At 36.4% G+C, this 13,518-nt stretch overlaps 1 protein-coding gene across 1 annotated transcript; it reads left to right on the top strand.

The window, feature by feature from the left end:
• The first annotated feature begins 2,320 nt into the window (after window positions 1–2,320).
• On the top strand, window positions 2,321–9,626 carry hnmt (histamine N-methyltransferase). Its single transcript, XM_056241734.1, has 7 exons — window positions 2,321–2,392; window positions 4,209–4,357; window positions 4,505–4,557; window positions 4,672–4,779; window positions 4,895–5,025; window positions 5,140–5,233; window positions 9,185–9,626. The coding sequence occupies exons 1-7, from the start codon at window positions 2,321–2,323 to the stop codon at window positions 9,538–9,540; spliced, it is 963 nt and encodes a 320-aa protein (XP_056097709.1). The 3' UTR covers window positions 9,541–9,626.
• Window positions 9,627–13,518: the final 3,892 nt, after the last annotated feature.

The raw sequence follows: 13,518 nt of genomic DNA, 5'->3' as shown, positions 1-13,518 counted from the left end.
CATGTGAAAACTATAAAATATATAAAAAATATATAAATTCGAAATATTGCAAATGCAATTGAACTTCATACAAGTTGCACTTCGTGTATCTTTGATATCAGAACATGAGGACGTGATTCCATCAGAAATTTCTACAGCCTGTCAACACTGAAAAAAAAAGTGTGTTGGATTTACATGATTTGATAGTGTACATCGGTCCCACATGAACCAATTAAGTTACACAAACATAATTTATTCATGTAACTTCAACATCATGGAATTAAGTCATTTTAAGTTAACCAATTAAGTTGTTTCAAAGTGAATTTTAAAATGCTCCCTGATTGGGTGATTCAGGTATTCAAATTCTTATTCATTTATCCAATGAAGATTTAAATGTATTTTAGCATCACACAACTCACTTTCTAGTATATTGCAAGCATTTAGCTACCTATAGTACTTATTAGCATCCTAAATGCTAAGGTGTACATGCACCTTCAGCAACAGCAGTTGCTATAAGCATAGTTGAATCGGTCCACAGCCTAACCAAATGCTCCACTCTTCTCCACAATGGTAACCCACTGTAATTTAAATGGTTCTAATAATTCCAATGTAATTGAACATTAAACACAATTACACACTAACTTTTTCTCATTTTCTCAAAAAAATATAAAATAACACTTCATTTCAACATTTATTCTCTCGTAATTCAGACATATGCAAAGCATGCTGGGAATTAACATGCACCGCCCAGTTTCAGTTAATGCAACACAAATCATTCATGTAATCCAACACAAATGGATTAAGTAAACTTAAATTGTACATATATTTAAGCAGATTGGACACAATCAAATTAAGTTTGGACAAAATGTAAAGCAATTGTGTTGCTTAAGCTAATTTTAATTAAGCAATTTGAACAAGCAGCAAAAATCATTTTTTTCAGTGAAGGTACAACAGTGGAAACCACTCAGATGCTCCCTCCAGTGTGCCAGAGTATGTCAATTTACCTTTATTAGCTGATAATTCTGATTATGTTCAAGATAGACACATTTCTAGCATAGGCCTCTTCTGAGAAAACCTAGCGATACGTATTTTTCAATCTCATCTGAAATTAGCAGTGTTGGGGCATGCATAACGCATTCAGATTACTTTTTTGATGTTACAAGTAAAGTAATGTGTCACAAGTAACGTGCATTACATAATCAGATTTGTTTTAATGTTACGAGTAAAGTAATGTATTACAAGTAACATGTATTAATCAGACTACTTTTTGATCTAACAAGTAAAGTAATTAATTACAAGTAATGTGCATTACGTAATCAGATTACTTTTTGTTGTTACGAGTAAAGAAAAGCATTACAATATAGTACATTACGAAATCAGATTACTTTTTGATCTAACAAGTAAAGTAATGCATTACAAGTAACATGCATTACATAATCAGATTACTTTTTGATGTTACGAGTAAATAAATGCATTACAAGCAACATTCATTGCGTAAACAGATAACTTTTTGATCTAACAAGTAATGCATTACATAATTAGATTACTTTTTTGATGAAATGAGTAAAGTAATACATAAGTCACATAAATTATGTAATCCCATAACTTTTTTCGATGTCAATGAAATTAACATTCTAATAATACAAATACATTTATTTACAGTAAAAAAACATCACTGCAGATTAAGTATTTTCAAAAACCATATTCACAGTATAAGTATGAATTGTAGCTGAAATATAGCCATTGATGCATGAGGTCCACAATAGTGGACAGGTGATTAATCAGATTTTTCTCCCAATCTAAAATCAAAACTTGGAAAATTTTACTGTCATATGACTCATTAGATATTGCTTGATGCTGCAATATTTTTTTTACCTACAAGAGTCTCCTAGGATAGAAGGAATGGGTGGATATTCCGGAGCAACTTGGCATGTCTGACTGACCTTTGGCCATCTTGGTTTGGAGGGGGAAAAACTCGAAACACAACGGCTTGCAACTTGGTTGCAATGTATAGGATGATGCACCAGGGTCCACTGAAGAGATTGATGCAACTTTGCCATCAAAACCCTTGCAAATTCAAGAAAATGCTTTTTTAATAGCTGTCCACTGTAGTGACCACTATGCATGAAAGCCAAGGGTTAATAAAATGAATATTCGGTGGTGAACAGCCTAATACTAAAACATAATAAGAGGAAAGACATGAGTTTTCATTTAAATTGCCCCCTAGATATATGGGGAAATGGAACAGAGATAAAAATTAATATAAATCATTATATCTCAGGACGTGCGTCTTTTAGCCCTGCGGCTTTAAGAGAGTGGGCGGGGCTAAGTCTGTGTCTGGATGTGCCACGGCCTAGCCAGCATCCCACTCTGTTCGCACTGGCGGTGTGAAAAATATCGGATAGAGGTGAAGGTAAGCTGCTGCACACTTCTGCTTTCTCCGTGTTATTATTAGACCACTGATGCATATGCGGCGGCGCACATTCAGTCACCTAAAGTTAGAAATAATGATACAGTTGTAAAAATGGGAGCGAGTCAATGAACCTGTTGAAGAACAATAAGTTAAATCTCATCATGCTAATCTGAATGTGATTTACAGGACAATGATATATGGCTGAGATTATACTGTCTGACGCTTAACTAATAGTCTCCATTCATAAATGTAACACATTTTCGTTCGATTTGAGATTATACATAGTTCATTGCAATTCATATTGTAGCACAACAATTGAGACTGACCTACTTTACATTCCCTATTATTTCTTATTAGTTTTGTCCCCTTTTGTTTAATAATTTCAGACTGTGTTAAAGTTGTGTAAACAATCACATCACACATCAGTTGTCCTGAGAAATTACACCTGCTGCTTCTGTAACCCAACTACTAAAGTTCAATCTATTGTTCTATAGGCTAAGTTACCCTAACCCTCTCAGTTTGATGGCCATCAGATCACTGACTGATTAATAGGAAATGTTCATCCAGGAAAGTAACATACATGTCTTACTTGTGTATACATACAACCCTCTAAGGACACACTGAAGCTCAAGTCGCCATTAAATACTAAATTTTTTTATTATTTTACTCTCAATACTTTTTTCATGAAATGCAAGAACAATGCAAGTGAAAAAAAAAAATCTACATAAATATAATATAATATAGGCCAACAGAGAAGGAAATGAATAGTTGAATAAAGTCGTTATTTTTGTTTGTTTTTTGCGCACAAAAAGTATTCTCGTCGCTTGATAAACTTAAGGTTGAGCCACTGTAGTCACTCGGACTATTTTAACGATGTCTTTCATAACTTTTGGGCCGGCCAGTTTCGATCCCTTAAGAAGCCTATGGAGGAGTGATCCAGCTCTCAGATTGAATCAAAAATATCTTAATTTGTGTTCAGAAGATGAACGAAAGTCTTACGGGGTTGGAACAACATGAGGGAGAGTAATTACTGACAGAATTTTCATTTTTGGGTGAACTAACCCTTTAATTTATTTTTCAGGCTAGACGAGCCAATGCGCATGTGCAGTCCTAATTTAAGCGCGAGTCTCAGGTTTTTACGGGAACCGGAGCTTTTAACGGCAGCTGCAGTGATGCAATGTCTTTATTAATCAGACTTTATTAATTAATACTCTTTTACTTAGAAGGCGGGACGTATTCCGCCATATTGCACGTTGCATTTTCTCCCATTCATAATAAATAGGAGTGAACTGTCTTTGAATATAGTCATTGGTAAAGCTCAGCAGGCAATGAAATGGTACAGTATGTTCTAAACTTATTTTTTGCCTCTAACTCAATTACAATTAAAGACCATTTTTAGTCGCCTCTCGTGAAATTAAGTCGCATATGCGAGTGATTTACTCACCTAAAATAAAACATAAAAAATTACTGATGTCATTCTAAACCTGTACATTCTGCATAACATTAAAGAATATATTTTAAAGTGCTTTCCATTGACTTCCATTTTATGGATAAACAAAAAAGCAAAAAAAACAAAAAATATTAATATATATATTTATATATATTTATATACATATTTATGAATTTGGCAGACACTTTTATCCAAGTGACTTACATTGCATTCAAGGTACACATTTGATTAGTTCTTGCTTCCCCTAAGAATTGAACCCATGATATTGTCATTGCTAGAACTTCTCAAAATATCTTCTTCTTTGTTTCATTGTTGGGTGATTCAGAACCCATTTTATCATTCTAAAACACCAGTTGTGTGTTTCAGCCAATGAAAACCATGGCAGCTCCATTCAGATCACTTGTGGAAGATTATCCGAGATACCTCAAATCATTCGAGCTCTTTCTGGAGCGCTCATCAGAGCACCAGTGCATGCAGGACTTCATTCATAATACACTACCTGACATACTGGCAAGGTGCTTTATCCTTCTTGATAAATGTCATATTTTATTCATTTAGCCTGTCCTAGCTTTGTAATACAGAATGTGCCAGCAGATTTAACAATGACATGATATAATAATATTATCTTGCCCTTATTATATTCTCTCTCGCTCTCTCTGCAGCATTGGAGGGGGAAGACCCATTCTCAATGTAATAGGAGTAGGGAGTGGAGCAGGTACACTTTTAATAATAACTGAATTATCAACATTCTGTTTATATCATCATTTCATATATCAGATGTGAATAACAGAGTTCACTTCTCAGTCATTCATATTCATCTCATTTCCAGGTGAGATTGATCTAGAGATGTTCACTCAGCTACACCTGAAACATCCACATGTCAAAGTCAACAATGAAGTGGTGGAACCAAGCAATGACATGCTGCACAAGTATAAAGGTACCAAACATTTTATTGCTGCTCATTTAGGTTAAATCATATTATACGCTTTTACTAACTCTACCAGTAAATGGCTATTAGTGCTGTTTTTCTTCCTTTAATTCTTTCTGTTCAGTTCGGGTATCAACCACTCCAGGTCTTGATCACATTAACTTTGCGTGGAACAAGATGACAGCGTCTGAGTTTGAAAAACACTGGCAAGAGAAAAACTCTGGGAAAAAGATGGACTTCATTCACATGATACAGGTTTTGACTTTTTCATTCATTTTATCGACTTTAATTAAAGTTATATTTATAAGGTCTGTGTATCAAAGATGTTTTGTTATGTTTGTAGAATATTAATATCAATCTGCTTAACAGATGCTGTACTATGTCAAAGATCCAGAGGCCACTGTTTCATTTTTTCGGAATCTTCTAGAAAAAGATGGGAAACTCTTGATCATTCTGGTGTCAGGTACAGTTAGGGTTGGGAATGGAAAATCGATTCTAATTCTGGAATGGGATACTTAAAGTCAGGTATCGGATATTGATCAATTCCTGTGTGCATATTTTAATGTGGTTTTAAACCATTCAAGTGCAAGAGAACTTGGCACTCGTGTGCTGTTTTCTCTACTTTACACACATCCAGAGCGTGCGCTAGGGGTGGAAATGGTACACAAAACTGACGGTTCGGTACGTACCTCGGTTTTGAAGTCACGGTTCTGGCTGTCATTTTCACGTCAGATTTATTCAAACATACATTTAATAATCAAGACATCACTAATAGGTTAAGTAAAATATAATAAATATATAGTAGAGGCTAATGTATTTATTTAGCAAAATAGTTTATTTCTCTGGCGAACTAACAAGCTGTGGACACTGAATGACTTGCCTGAGGTAATATGCTACGTGATATTGTGTACAAGATGTTTCATTGACGACTTTCCGCGGATGAAACACTGATTGATCGATACATTTCAGTAAGTTGTTCTGTATCTTTCAACATACCTTCATATGTTCATTCATGTTTATTCCGTAACTAGTGAATAGGCAGAGATGATCACGTCTATATCAGTGGTCTCAAACTCGAGTCGCGGCCCAATATTCAGAATCAGAATCAGAATCACTTTATTCGCCAAATGCATCAGCAGACACACAGGAATTTGATATGGCAATCAGTAACACACAAAACTCGACAATATTTTGTGGCCCCCTACTTGACATTAAAGTTTAATGTTAGTGCGGCCCGTTGTTGCGTGTGCCGCGTTTTTTTTTTTAAATCCCTTATGGGCTACCATAGATAGTCTTGTGACAGCTTACGGTGGGTTTGTTGTCAATAGTTGTCATAGACAACCGCGAAGTACAAACATACTGCGCCTGGAAAAAATGAGCGCGTCGCTTCAATTATGAGCGCGCTTGCCGCGCGCCTACATTTGAAATAACGAACTTGAGCGCGCAAAATATGTGAGCGCGATATGTGAACAAGCCCCTTGGCGAGCTACCACCAATCAGGCCACGAGCTACTGGTAGCTCGCGAGCCACGTGTTGGAGACCCCTGCTCTAAAACAATGTGAGAATAATCATTTTGAGCTTGTAATATGTGTCCAACAGGTTGATAAGAAGGTTTGCTTTGATTTGTGCAAAGTCAGTAATTTGCCTGAGACACTATATGTAGAAAGAATTCAATAAGACGGGCAGACATGACTGCAAATATTTGTATTTCAAAAGCAATAATTATTTTTCTAAGTATAATAAAAGGAAATGTGCCTTTCAAAAAAACATTCAATGTCATATTAATGTGTTGTATAAAGAAAATAAAAAGGACATGAGCAAATATAAGTATCACAAAGATGTGTTATAAGGAAAAGACAAAGAAAGTTTGTAAAATTAACTTCAACTTCATGAACTGACAGCTCATGAAGAACCAATCATGTACAGAAAGGAATATTCAAATTCAGAGGAACAGTTCAAAAGAAACGTTAATAATAAAGATTGAGAAGATTGGATCAGTTGTGCTCCTTTTTTGGAATACTTGAATACTATTTTTTTGTGGAATACTTGATGCGGCCCAGCCTGACCCAGACTCTACCTCCAGCGGCCCCCAGTTAAGTTGAGTTTGAGACCCCTGGTCTATACAGTGATCTGTCGCGCCACATCAAAGAGCGTCAAAGCGGCATTTTTATTTAAATTTCGTGATAAAATTGACAGAATTTGAAAGATGACACTTTGTTTCTTATCGAAAGTAACAAAATGCAGAGCTATTACAATTATTGGTGGTTAGGCTAATGCTGTATTCGCCGTGTACACATAAGACACAAGATCCAATGAGTCAGGGCTGGCCAAGGCAGCAGGGGACGGGGCGTGTTCGGTACGCCATGAGAGTATCGCGATACATATCGTGGTTGGTGTATCGCAGTTTTTCGGTTCGGTTTGAATATCGTTACACCCGCGTGTGCACAAAAAGCCGTCTCTCAGTCATATAGTCCACGAATACTAAATTAAGTTCTCTTTTGTGTCTTCTTGCACTCAAACGAACAAATACACACACAAAATTATGTCAGAATATCTTCGTAAACATAGTCGGTTATGTCTTAAAGCTGCTGTCCGTAACTTTAAGTTAAAAATAATCCAAATTAATTATTTTAAAAAAAACATCTTCAGCCAGTGTTCAAAACTATCTGCTTGCCATAGCTAGATTCAAAACGGTTAGCTTGTAATAATGATTTTAATTCCAGTGGTACTGGTGGGTTTTCGCGGGAAATTCTAGCATGTCTTTGCGTCATTACATCACACCCGTACACATAAACAAGGAGTTTCGGCTAGCCGGCTATACTGCGCGTGAGGAGATGTAGAGATAGGCTTTTCTCGCAGCACTTTACATGATTAAACTTATGGCGGATCAAGAAAGATCCAGACAACAATTGTCAGTGTCAACTGGAGATTCAGCAGTTATAAAACCCAAAAGACTTCGTACTTCGGATTTAAGGTGGAAAGAGAAAGAAACCGTCTCATGCGAACATCGGTGGGGCTTTTGAAAGGTGCGTGAACTCCCGAAAGGGGTTCGAAACGGAAGAAGAGACAGCTTTTTCTGCTGAACAAGTAAGACATTTCAATAGTTCTATCGTGTAACAGTACGTTTTCTTAATTCACACAGTTATGGAGTTTCCTTTGTTGTGCCTTTCTCGTTTAACGTTAGCTATTATGAAGAATATGAATTCTGAACTACACAGGTAATCATAAAACACATTAAATAACGTTAGTCACGCAATGCTGATGTTGTTAACATGAACAATTTGAGAACAAAGTAGGCTATGATTAGCACGGTTGCTGTAAATCGCGCTGATTAAATCTAACGATCGCTTGTCATGTCGAATGCTTTTCCCCCCTTAGTTGATCAGAACAAAAATGGATGTTACTTGTTCAGAAGACATTTTCCGGTGAAAATTCTTATGTTGGAATCTGTGATTCTGAATGACAGTATCCACACAGCGCGGTGATTGACAGCAGCACTCGCCTCAAAGCACTGTGTTCATCCGCGCTGTTTCATGCCGATTTACAACCCACGTAAAGATGATAATTCCGCGAATCACTGCAGTTACAGATTTCGAACAGAGATGGCGACAAAAAGGGAAAAAGCTACGGACTGCAGCTTTAAGTGAACGTAAATAGTTGAGAGAAAGAAAACTCATGTGTAACAGTATAATGGATCCATGCATTAGGTCTTAAAGTGACAGTAGGCTAATAAACCTGCTGCCATCTGTGTCATTACTGTTTATCAAAGAACAAAAGAAAGATAAAATCATACTATATATATCATTTATAAAAAGAAAACTACGAAGTGTTATTTTACATTTGACTTCCATTTCTGAACTTTGTTCAGTTGGATTTATTTGTGCTATTGCTAAATTGTTCATTTGTTCTTATTGGATACTGTATACTTGTCTTCAATAATGTTTGAAATTGATATTAGTTAGTTGTTCTTTAGGCTATTGATTTTTGTTCATGGTATTCAGCTGCAACAGAATCTTTTGCAAAAAGACAGAATAAATAATTTTGATATCTAAATGTTTGACTTTTTTCCATATTTTAATCGAAACTGTGATTGGATATGAATCGGAATCGATAAGCAGAATCGGAATCACTTGAATTCAAACGATACCCATCCTTGAGTTCAGTAGATGCTCTGAGGTCCAAATTTTGCTTTAACTCAACTATGATCAGATTCAGAGAAAACGGAAATCAAATCAAAATAAATTCAATCAAAATCCATTGTTTGTGTATGTAATGGGTTTCACATTTGTAGGGCAGTACAGTGGGGTCTAAAAGTCTGTAACCACAAGTTAATTTTTTTTTCCTGTTGTTTCTTTTTTTTTTCTGTTCTGTTTAAGGACAAAAATGACCTTAGTTTTGCTTCTGCTCTTCATAGGCGAGAGTGGATGGGGCAAATTATGGACGACCTTTAAACAACAGCTCTGTAACACTGAGATCAGCCAGTGTGTCACTACAGGAGATATAAAGACCTTCTTCGATTCTGAGGGCATCCCCTACCGTAACCATGAGCTTCTGTCCCAGATGGACATCACAGAGTGTTTCACTGAGGGAGACCCGGTGGGAGAACTGCTGCTGGATTTCCTTACTGAGGTGATAGAGTTCAGTAAGAATGCTCCTGAAGACCTGAAGAAAGGAGTGCTGGACTTACTGAGACATCCTGACTGCAGTAAAGAGGTGGACGGCAGGATCATTTTCAACAACAACCTGGGAGTATTAGTGGTTGAGCCGTAGATATAAAGCAGTAGCTTTATATCTCACCTCCACAAGGCCTTTGCAGTTAATATTCAGTCTAATACAGTGGTTCTGAACCTTTTTGACTCCAAGGCCCCTGATTGTCCTCAACAATATTGAAAGGGCACATGACTTTCCCAGTTATTTATGATTTACTGGATAAGGATTTTTACTCAATTAAAAAATTTCTACCTCATAAAATATTTTAGAGCTTGGCTGTGGCATAACTAGAAAAAAATTATAAATATTAAAAATGTCTATCAAGTTGTAAGATTTTATTAATTTATATAATTTTTCCAGGTCTAGAAATCACACTTTTAAAATGATTATATATCTAGGTTTCCAAGACAATGGCAAACAGCAGTTGCTGAGTGGGTGAATTAAAATAAGAAATATATTGATTTTTTTTTTTTTTATAATGTCTCATTTTAAATAATTTTAAGTAATTTTGAGGCCTCCTTTGGAAGTTTGCTCTGGTTGAGAATCACTGGTCTAATGGAAGTACAAAATATCTGTATTTTCAATTTTTTTTTAAATAATCTGTTTCTATACTGATTTCAACAGAGATAATGAGAAAAGTAACAGTAGCATATATTTTTAATGCGTTTATTAAACTACTGTCTCCTCATTCTAGGCACCTGCTGTTCTGAAGCATGTTGTAATATTGTATCAATGATATTGTTATGGGTGAAAAAACAGGAAAAGGAAAACTATAGAGAACAATGCATCAACATCAAACAGAGCTGTTTAAATGAAACTCTGTACATGCTTTGTGAAACTTGCATGAGCAACAAAGTATACCTTTGTATGTTGACTTATTAACTCATAAGGTCAAAGAGTTTATGATTCTACTACAACAGTCTTTATGATGAAAGAAATGAGATTGTATTGTTTGGTGACTAGTTGTGTTGTTGTGACCTTATACCTCATTTAGGTTTGGAGAGATGTTTAATACATAACCAGACAGGACAAAGGTTTGAGGTTAAATAAACATACACTTCTACTACAACGTTTTATTTGGTTACTGCCTGCAATGGGCCTGCCTTCCCTTTGTGTTTGCTTGCAGTATTATTCTAAAGTAACTTGAATATTGTCTTGTGTCTGCCAATATCTCAGTATTTCTGCCCCACATGACCACAAAACATCATATTAAACTGATGTGAATAACTTTTTAAAAGTGTCAAATTAAACCATATACTGTACCAAAAAAAAAAAAATCCTTTTAAAAACATCACTGCTCATCGAGACGTGTCTCTGGTGAAATTCAGCCATGCTTTAAAACAAAGGTATAAGTTAAGACAAGTCTGCCTTGAAAATGTCAGGATCAGACGTTACAGCGTTGAATCTGGAGAGAGAGAGAGAGAGAGAGAGAGAGAGAGAGAGAGAGAGAGAGAGAGAGAGAGAGAGAGAGAGAGAGAGAGAGAGAGAGAGAGAGAGAGAGAGAGAGGGTCTTTGAAGACTGCAGAAACGACAGAATTAAACCAGCTGCTCACACCTTTATCAGCTCATCCAGAGAATGATCAATGTCTGACATTGTTACTTTCTGACATTGCTTGCTTTATTAAATAATTTGTTTGAATGGTTAATTTTTTTTTTTTTTTTAAAGATTGTCAAACCTTTTAGTTAACTAACATTACCACCATGAAAAATCAGAAAGAGCTTTATTGCCAAGTATGCTCACACATGCAAGGGTTTTGTCTTGGTGACAACAAGCTTCCACAGGACAGACAGAATAACAGCCACAGGACAGATGATAAAAATAAAATAATTAAGTAAATCTATATCTAAATGTGGCATTTTAATGGCAGTAATGTATTCCCGCCAACTACTGGACTGAACTAGATGGTGCACAGGAGAGCAATGGCATCTGCTACGATTTCACTTTTAAATCGCGTAATTTTATATTGGTTTTCTCCTGAAACTACCAGAGCACTTGGAAAATAAGCGAGCTGTTTACTTCTTCGGAAGAAAAAAGTGATGGAACGACATGATGGTGAGTAGGCCTAATTATGATGGTTTTTCTTTTCTTTTCTTTTTTTTGTCTGTTTTGTTGCTAGGATTAAAGTGTATTTTAGCATAAAAATTTACACACAACATCACATGAATCCATTCAAATTTGTACATTCAGGGTTGGCTTTACCTGAAGCACTCTGCAGACCACAAAGTTATTCATAAGTTAATTTATTAGGTTTCTCTAATAACATTTCTAAGTAATACAATGTACTGCAGCATCATGTGCCCTTCTCTGAACAGCACTGCAGAAGGAAAACACTTTGCATTTTAAGTGACTGACTGTCGTCTCTGGTCAATAATAACCAACTGCAGAACCATTCGTCACAGCAGTCTGAGGACAACAGCGCCAGGCCAGCAGTCTCACACACCGGTGTTGGGGTGTAGTTTAGTTTTTGGGTGGGGTTCGCATTCTTTAAGGTTGAGCTTATAGTTCTAGTGAAGGGTAGGGTAGGGTTGTTGAGGCTGGTTACGCGATCGTCAGCACTCAGCAGTCAGCACCACCCTAACTTCAGGTCTGACGCTGTTGTCCTCAGACTGCTGCTGAGACTTGGGGTTCTGCAGTTCTCTCTGGTACACAGTGGAACAACACAGTATATAATGTCTCCATCTACTGGCAAGTTTGTGTAATTTAAGCAACTGGTGATTTTATAAGGGAGATCTATGGTCTATTCTGCAGTGCAAAATACCTACAATCTCCACCCAGGCCTCCTTAACCAAATGATCTCAGCTTACCAAAGTGTCATAGGTGAATAATTTAGGCTACTTTTGTGAATTTAGTAGCAAGTGAAAACATGTTTATATCCAAATGAAAATCATTAAAGTCAGCATGAAACAAAAGTTACGATAATCTTTTCTTCCCTATTGTGGCATATATCTGAGTAAAATGGCTTCTCGAACAAGAAAAAATGTTGGATGGGACTTGGTTCTGTCCATCGGGAATTGATTGGATGATTGGATCATTGTGGTTTGCTAGTGCTGCGATCTCTTGTGAGTGACATGTTGTCCTGCCCTTGTGCAGAGAAGAGAAGAGATGTTGTTTTGATTAAAGATTATGGGGGCACTAATTACAAAAAATATATATATTATGTGCACGCGCGGATAGATTATTTATCTGTAATTTAGTACATTTTTGTTTCATGGTGACTTTAAAAATGAGCTATTTGTGCTTGATGATACATCTTTGCATCATGCATGTATTCAACATGCAGCCTGAATCAATATTTACATTTCTTGTCATGCATTTGTTAAATGTGACTAGATGTTTCATTGTATAACACGCAATAGACGTTTGGTGGAATAATATACCAGTATAAATGTAGTAAAGCTGAATAAAGTTCAAATGTACAGTTGTATAAACCACCAACTGGCCATACCAGTGCTACAGAAACCTTGCAATATTGTGGTTTTATTCAAATGTACGAGTAAATAGAAAACAGAACCATTTTAGTGCATTTAATGTGCCATGACAAGCATTTATCTTTTCCTTTGTCTTCTTCAGTCTGGGAAAGTTCTGCCGAATGTTGACAGTGATGGTCAGGGAGTCTTCAGGGGTCATTCTCCCAGCAGGGGCTAAACACTTCATCTCTGAGGTATGGATGAATGACCACAGTTGCTCTGGAATGAGTGGAGTGTAACCTGTCCATATGTTTGCATATGGCAGTGGTCTGGCAGAAGTGAGATTATGATGTTCGCCAGCAGGTGGCGCTGTAGTTTTTACAAACATTGTCCTCATTCATGCTGAGCATGGTGTCCATGCCCCATTTGTAGTCGGTATACAAGGGTAAACAGGATGCTCATTCTGATATCATGCCTTCACCCAAAATCACAGGCGCATTAGTAGAAATTATGTGAAGAATTAGACAATAAGAACAGCACCTGCCACTAGTTTAGCCGAGTTTCCCCAGTGCTGCACAGATTGAATGAGAGTAACTAATGAATACAATATATCCTAACAGAAAACAACAG

This window comes from Rhinichthys klamathensis, unplaced genomic scaffold (genome assembly GCF_029890125.1).
Source record: "Rhinichthys klamathensis goyatoka isolate OS25496 unplaced genomic scaffold, OSU_Roscu_1.1 h1tg000021l_1, whole genome shotgun sequence".
NCBI classification, from domain to species: domain Eukaryota; kingdom Metazoa; phylum Chordata; class Actinopteri; order Cypriniformes; family Leuciscidae; genus Rhinichthys; species Rhinichthys klamathensis.
The sequence above is the reverse complement of the archived record's forward strand: the minus strand, read 5'-3'. Positions and strand labels throughout refer to the sequence as shown.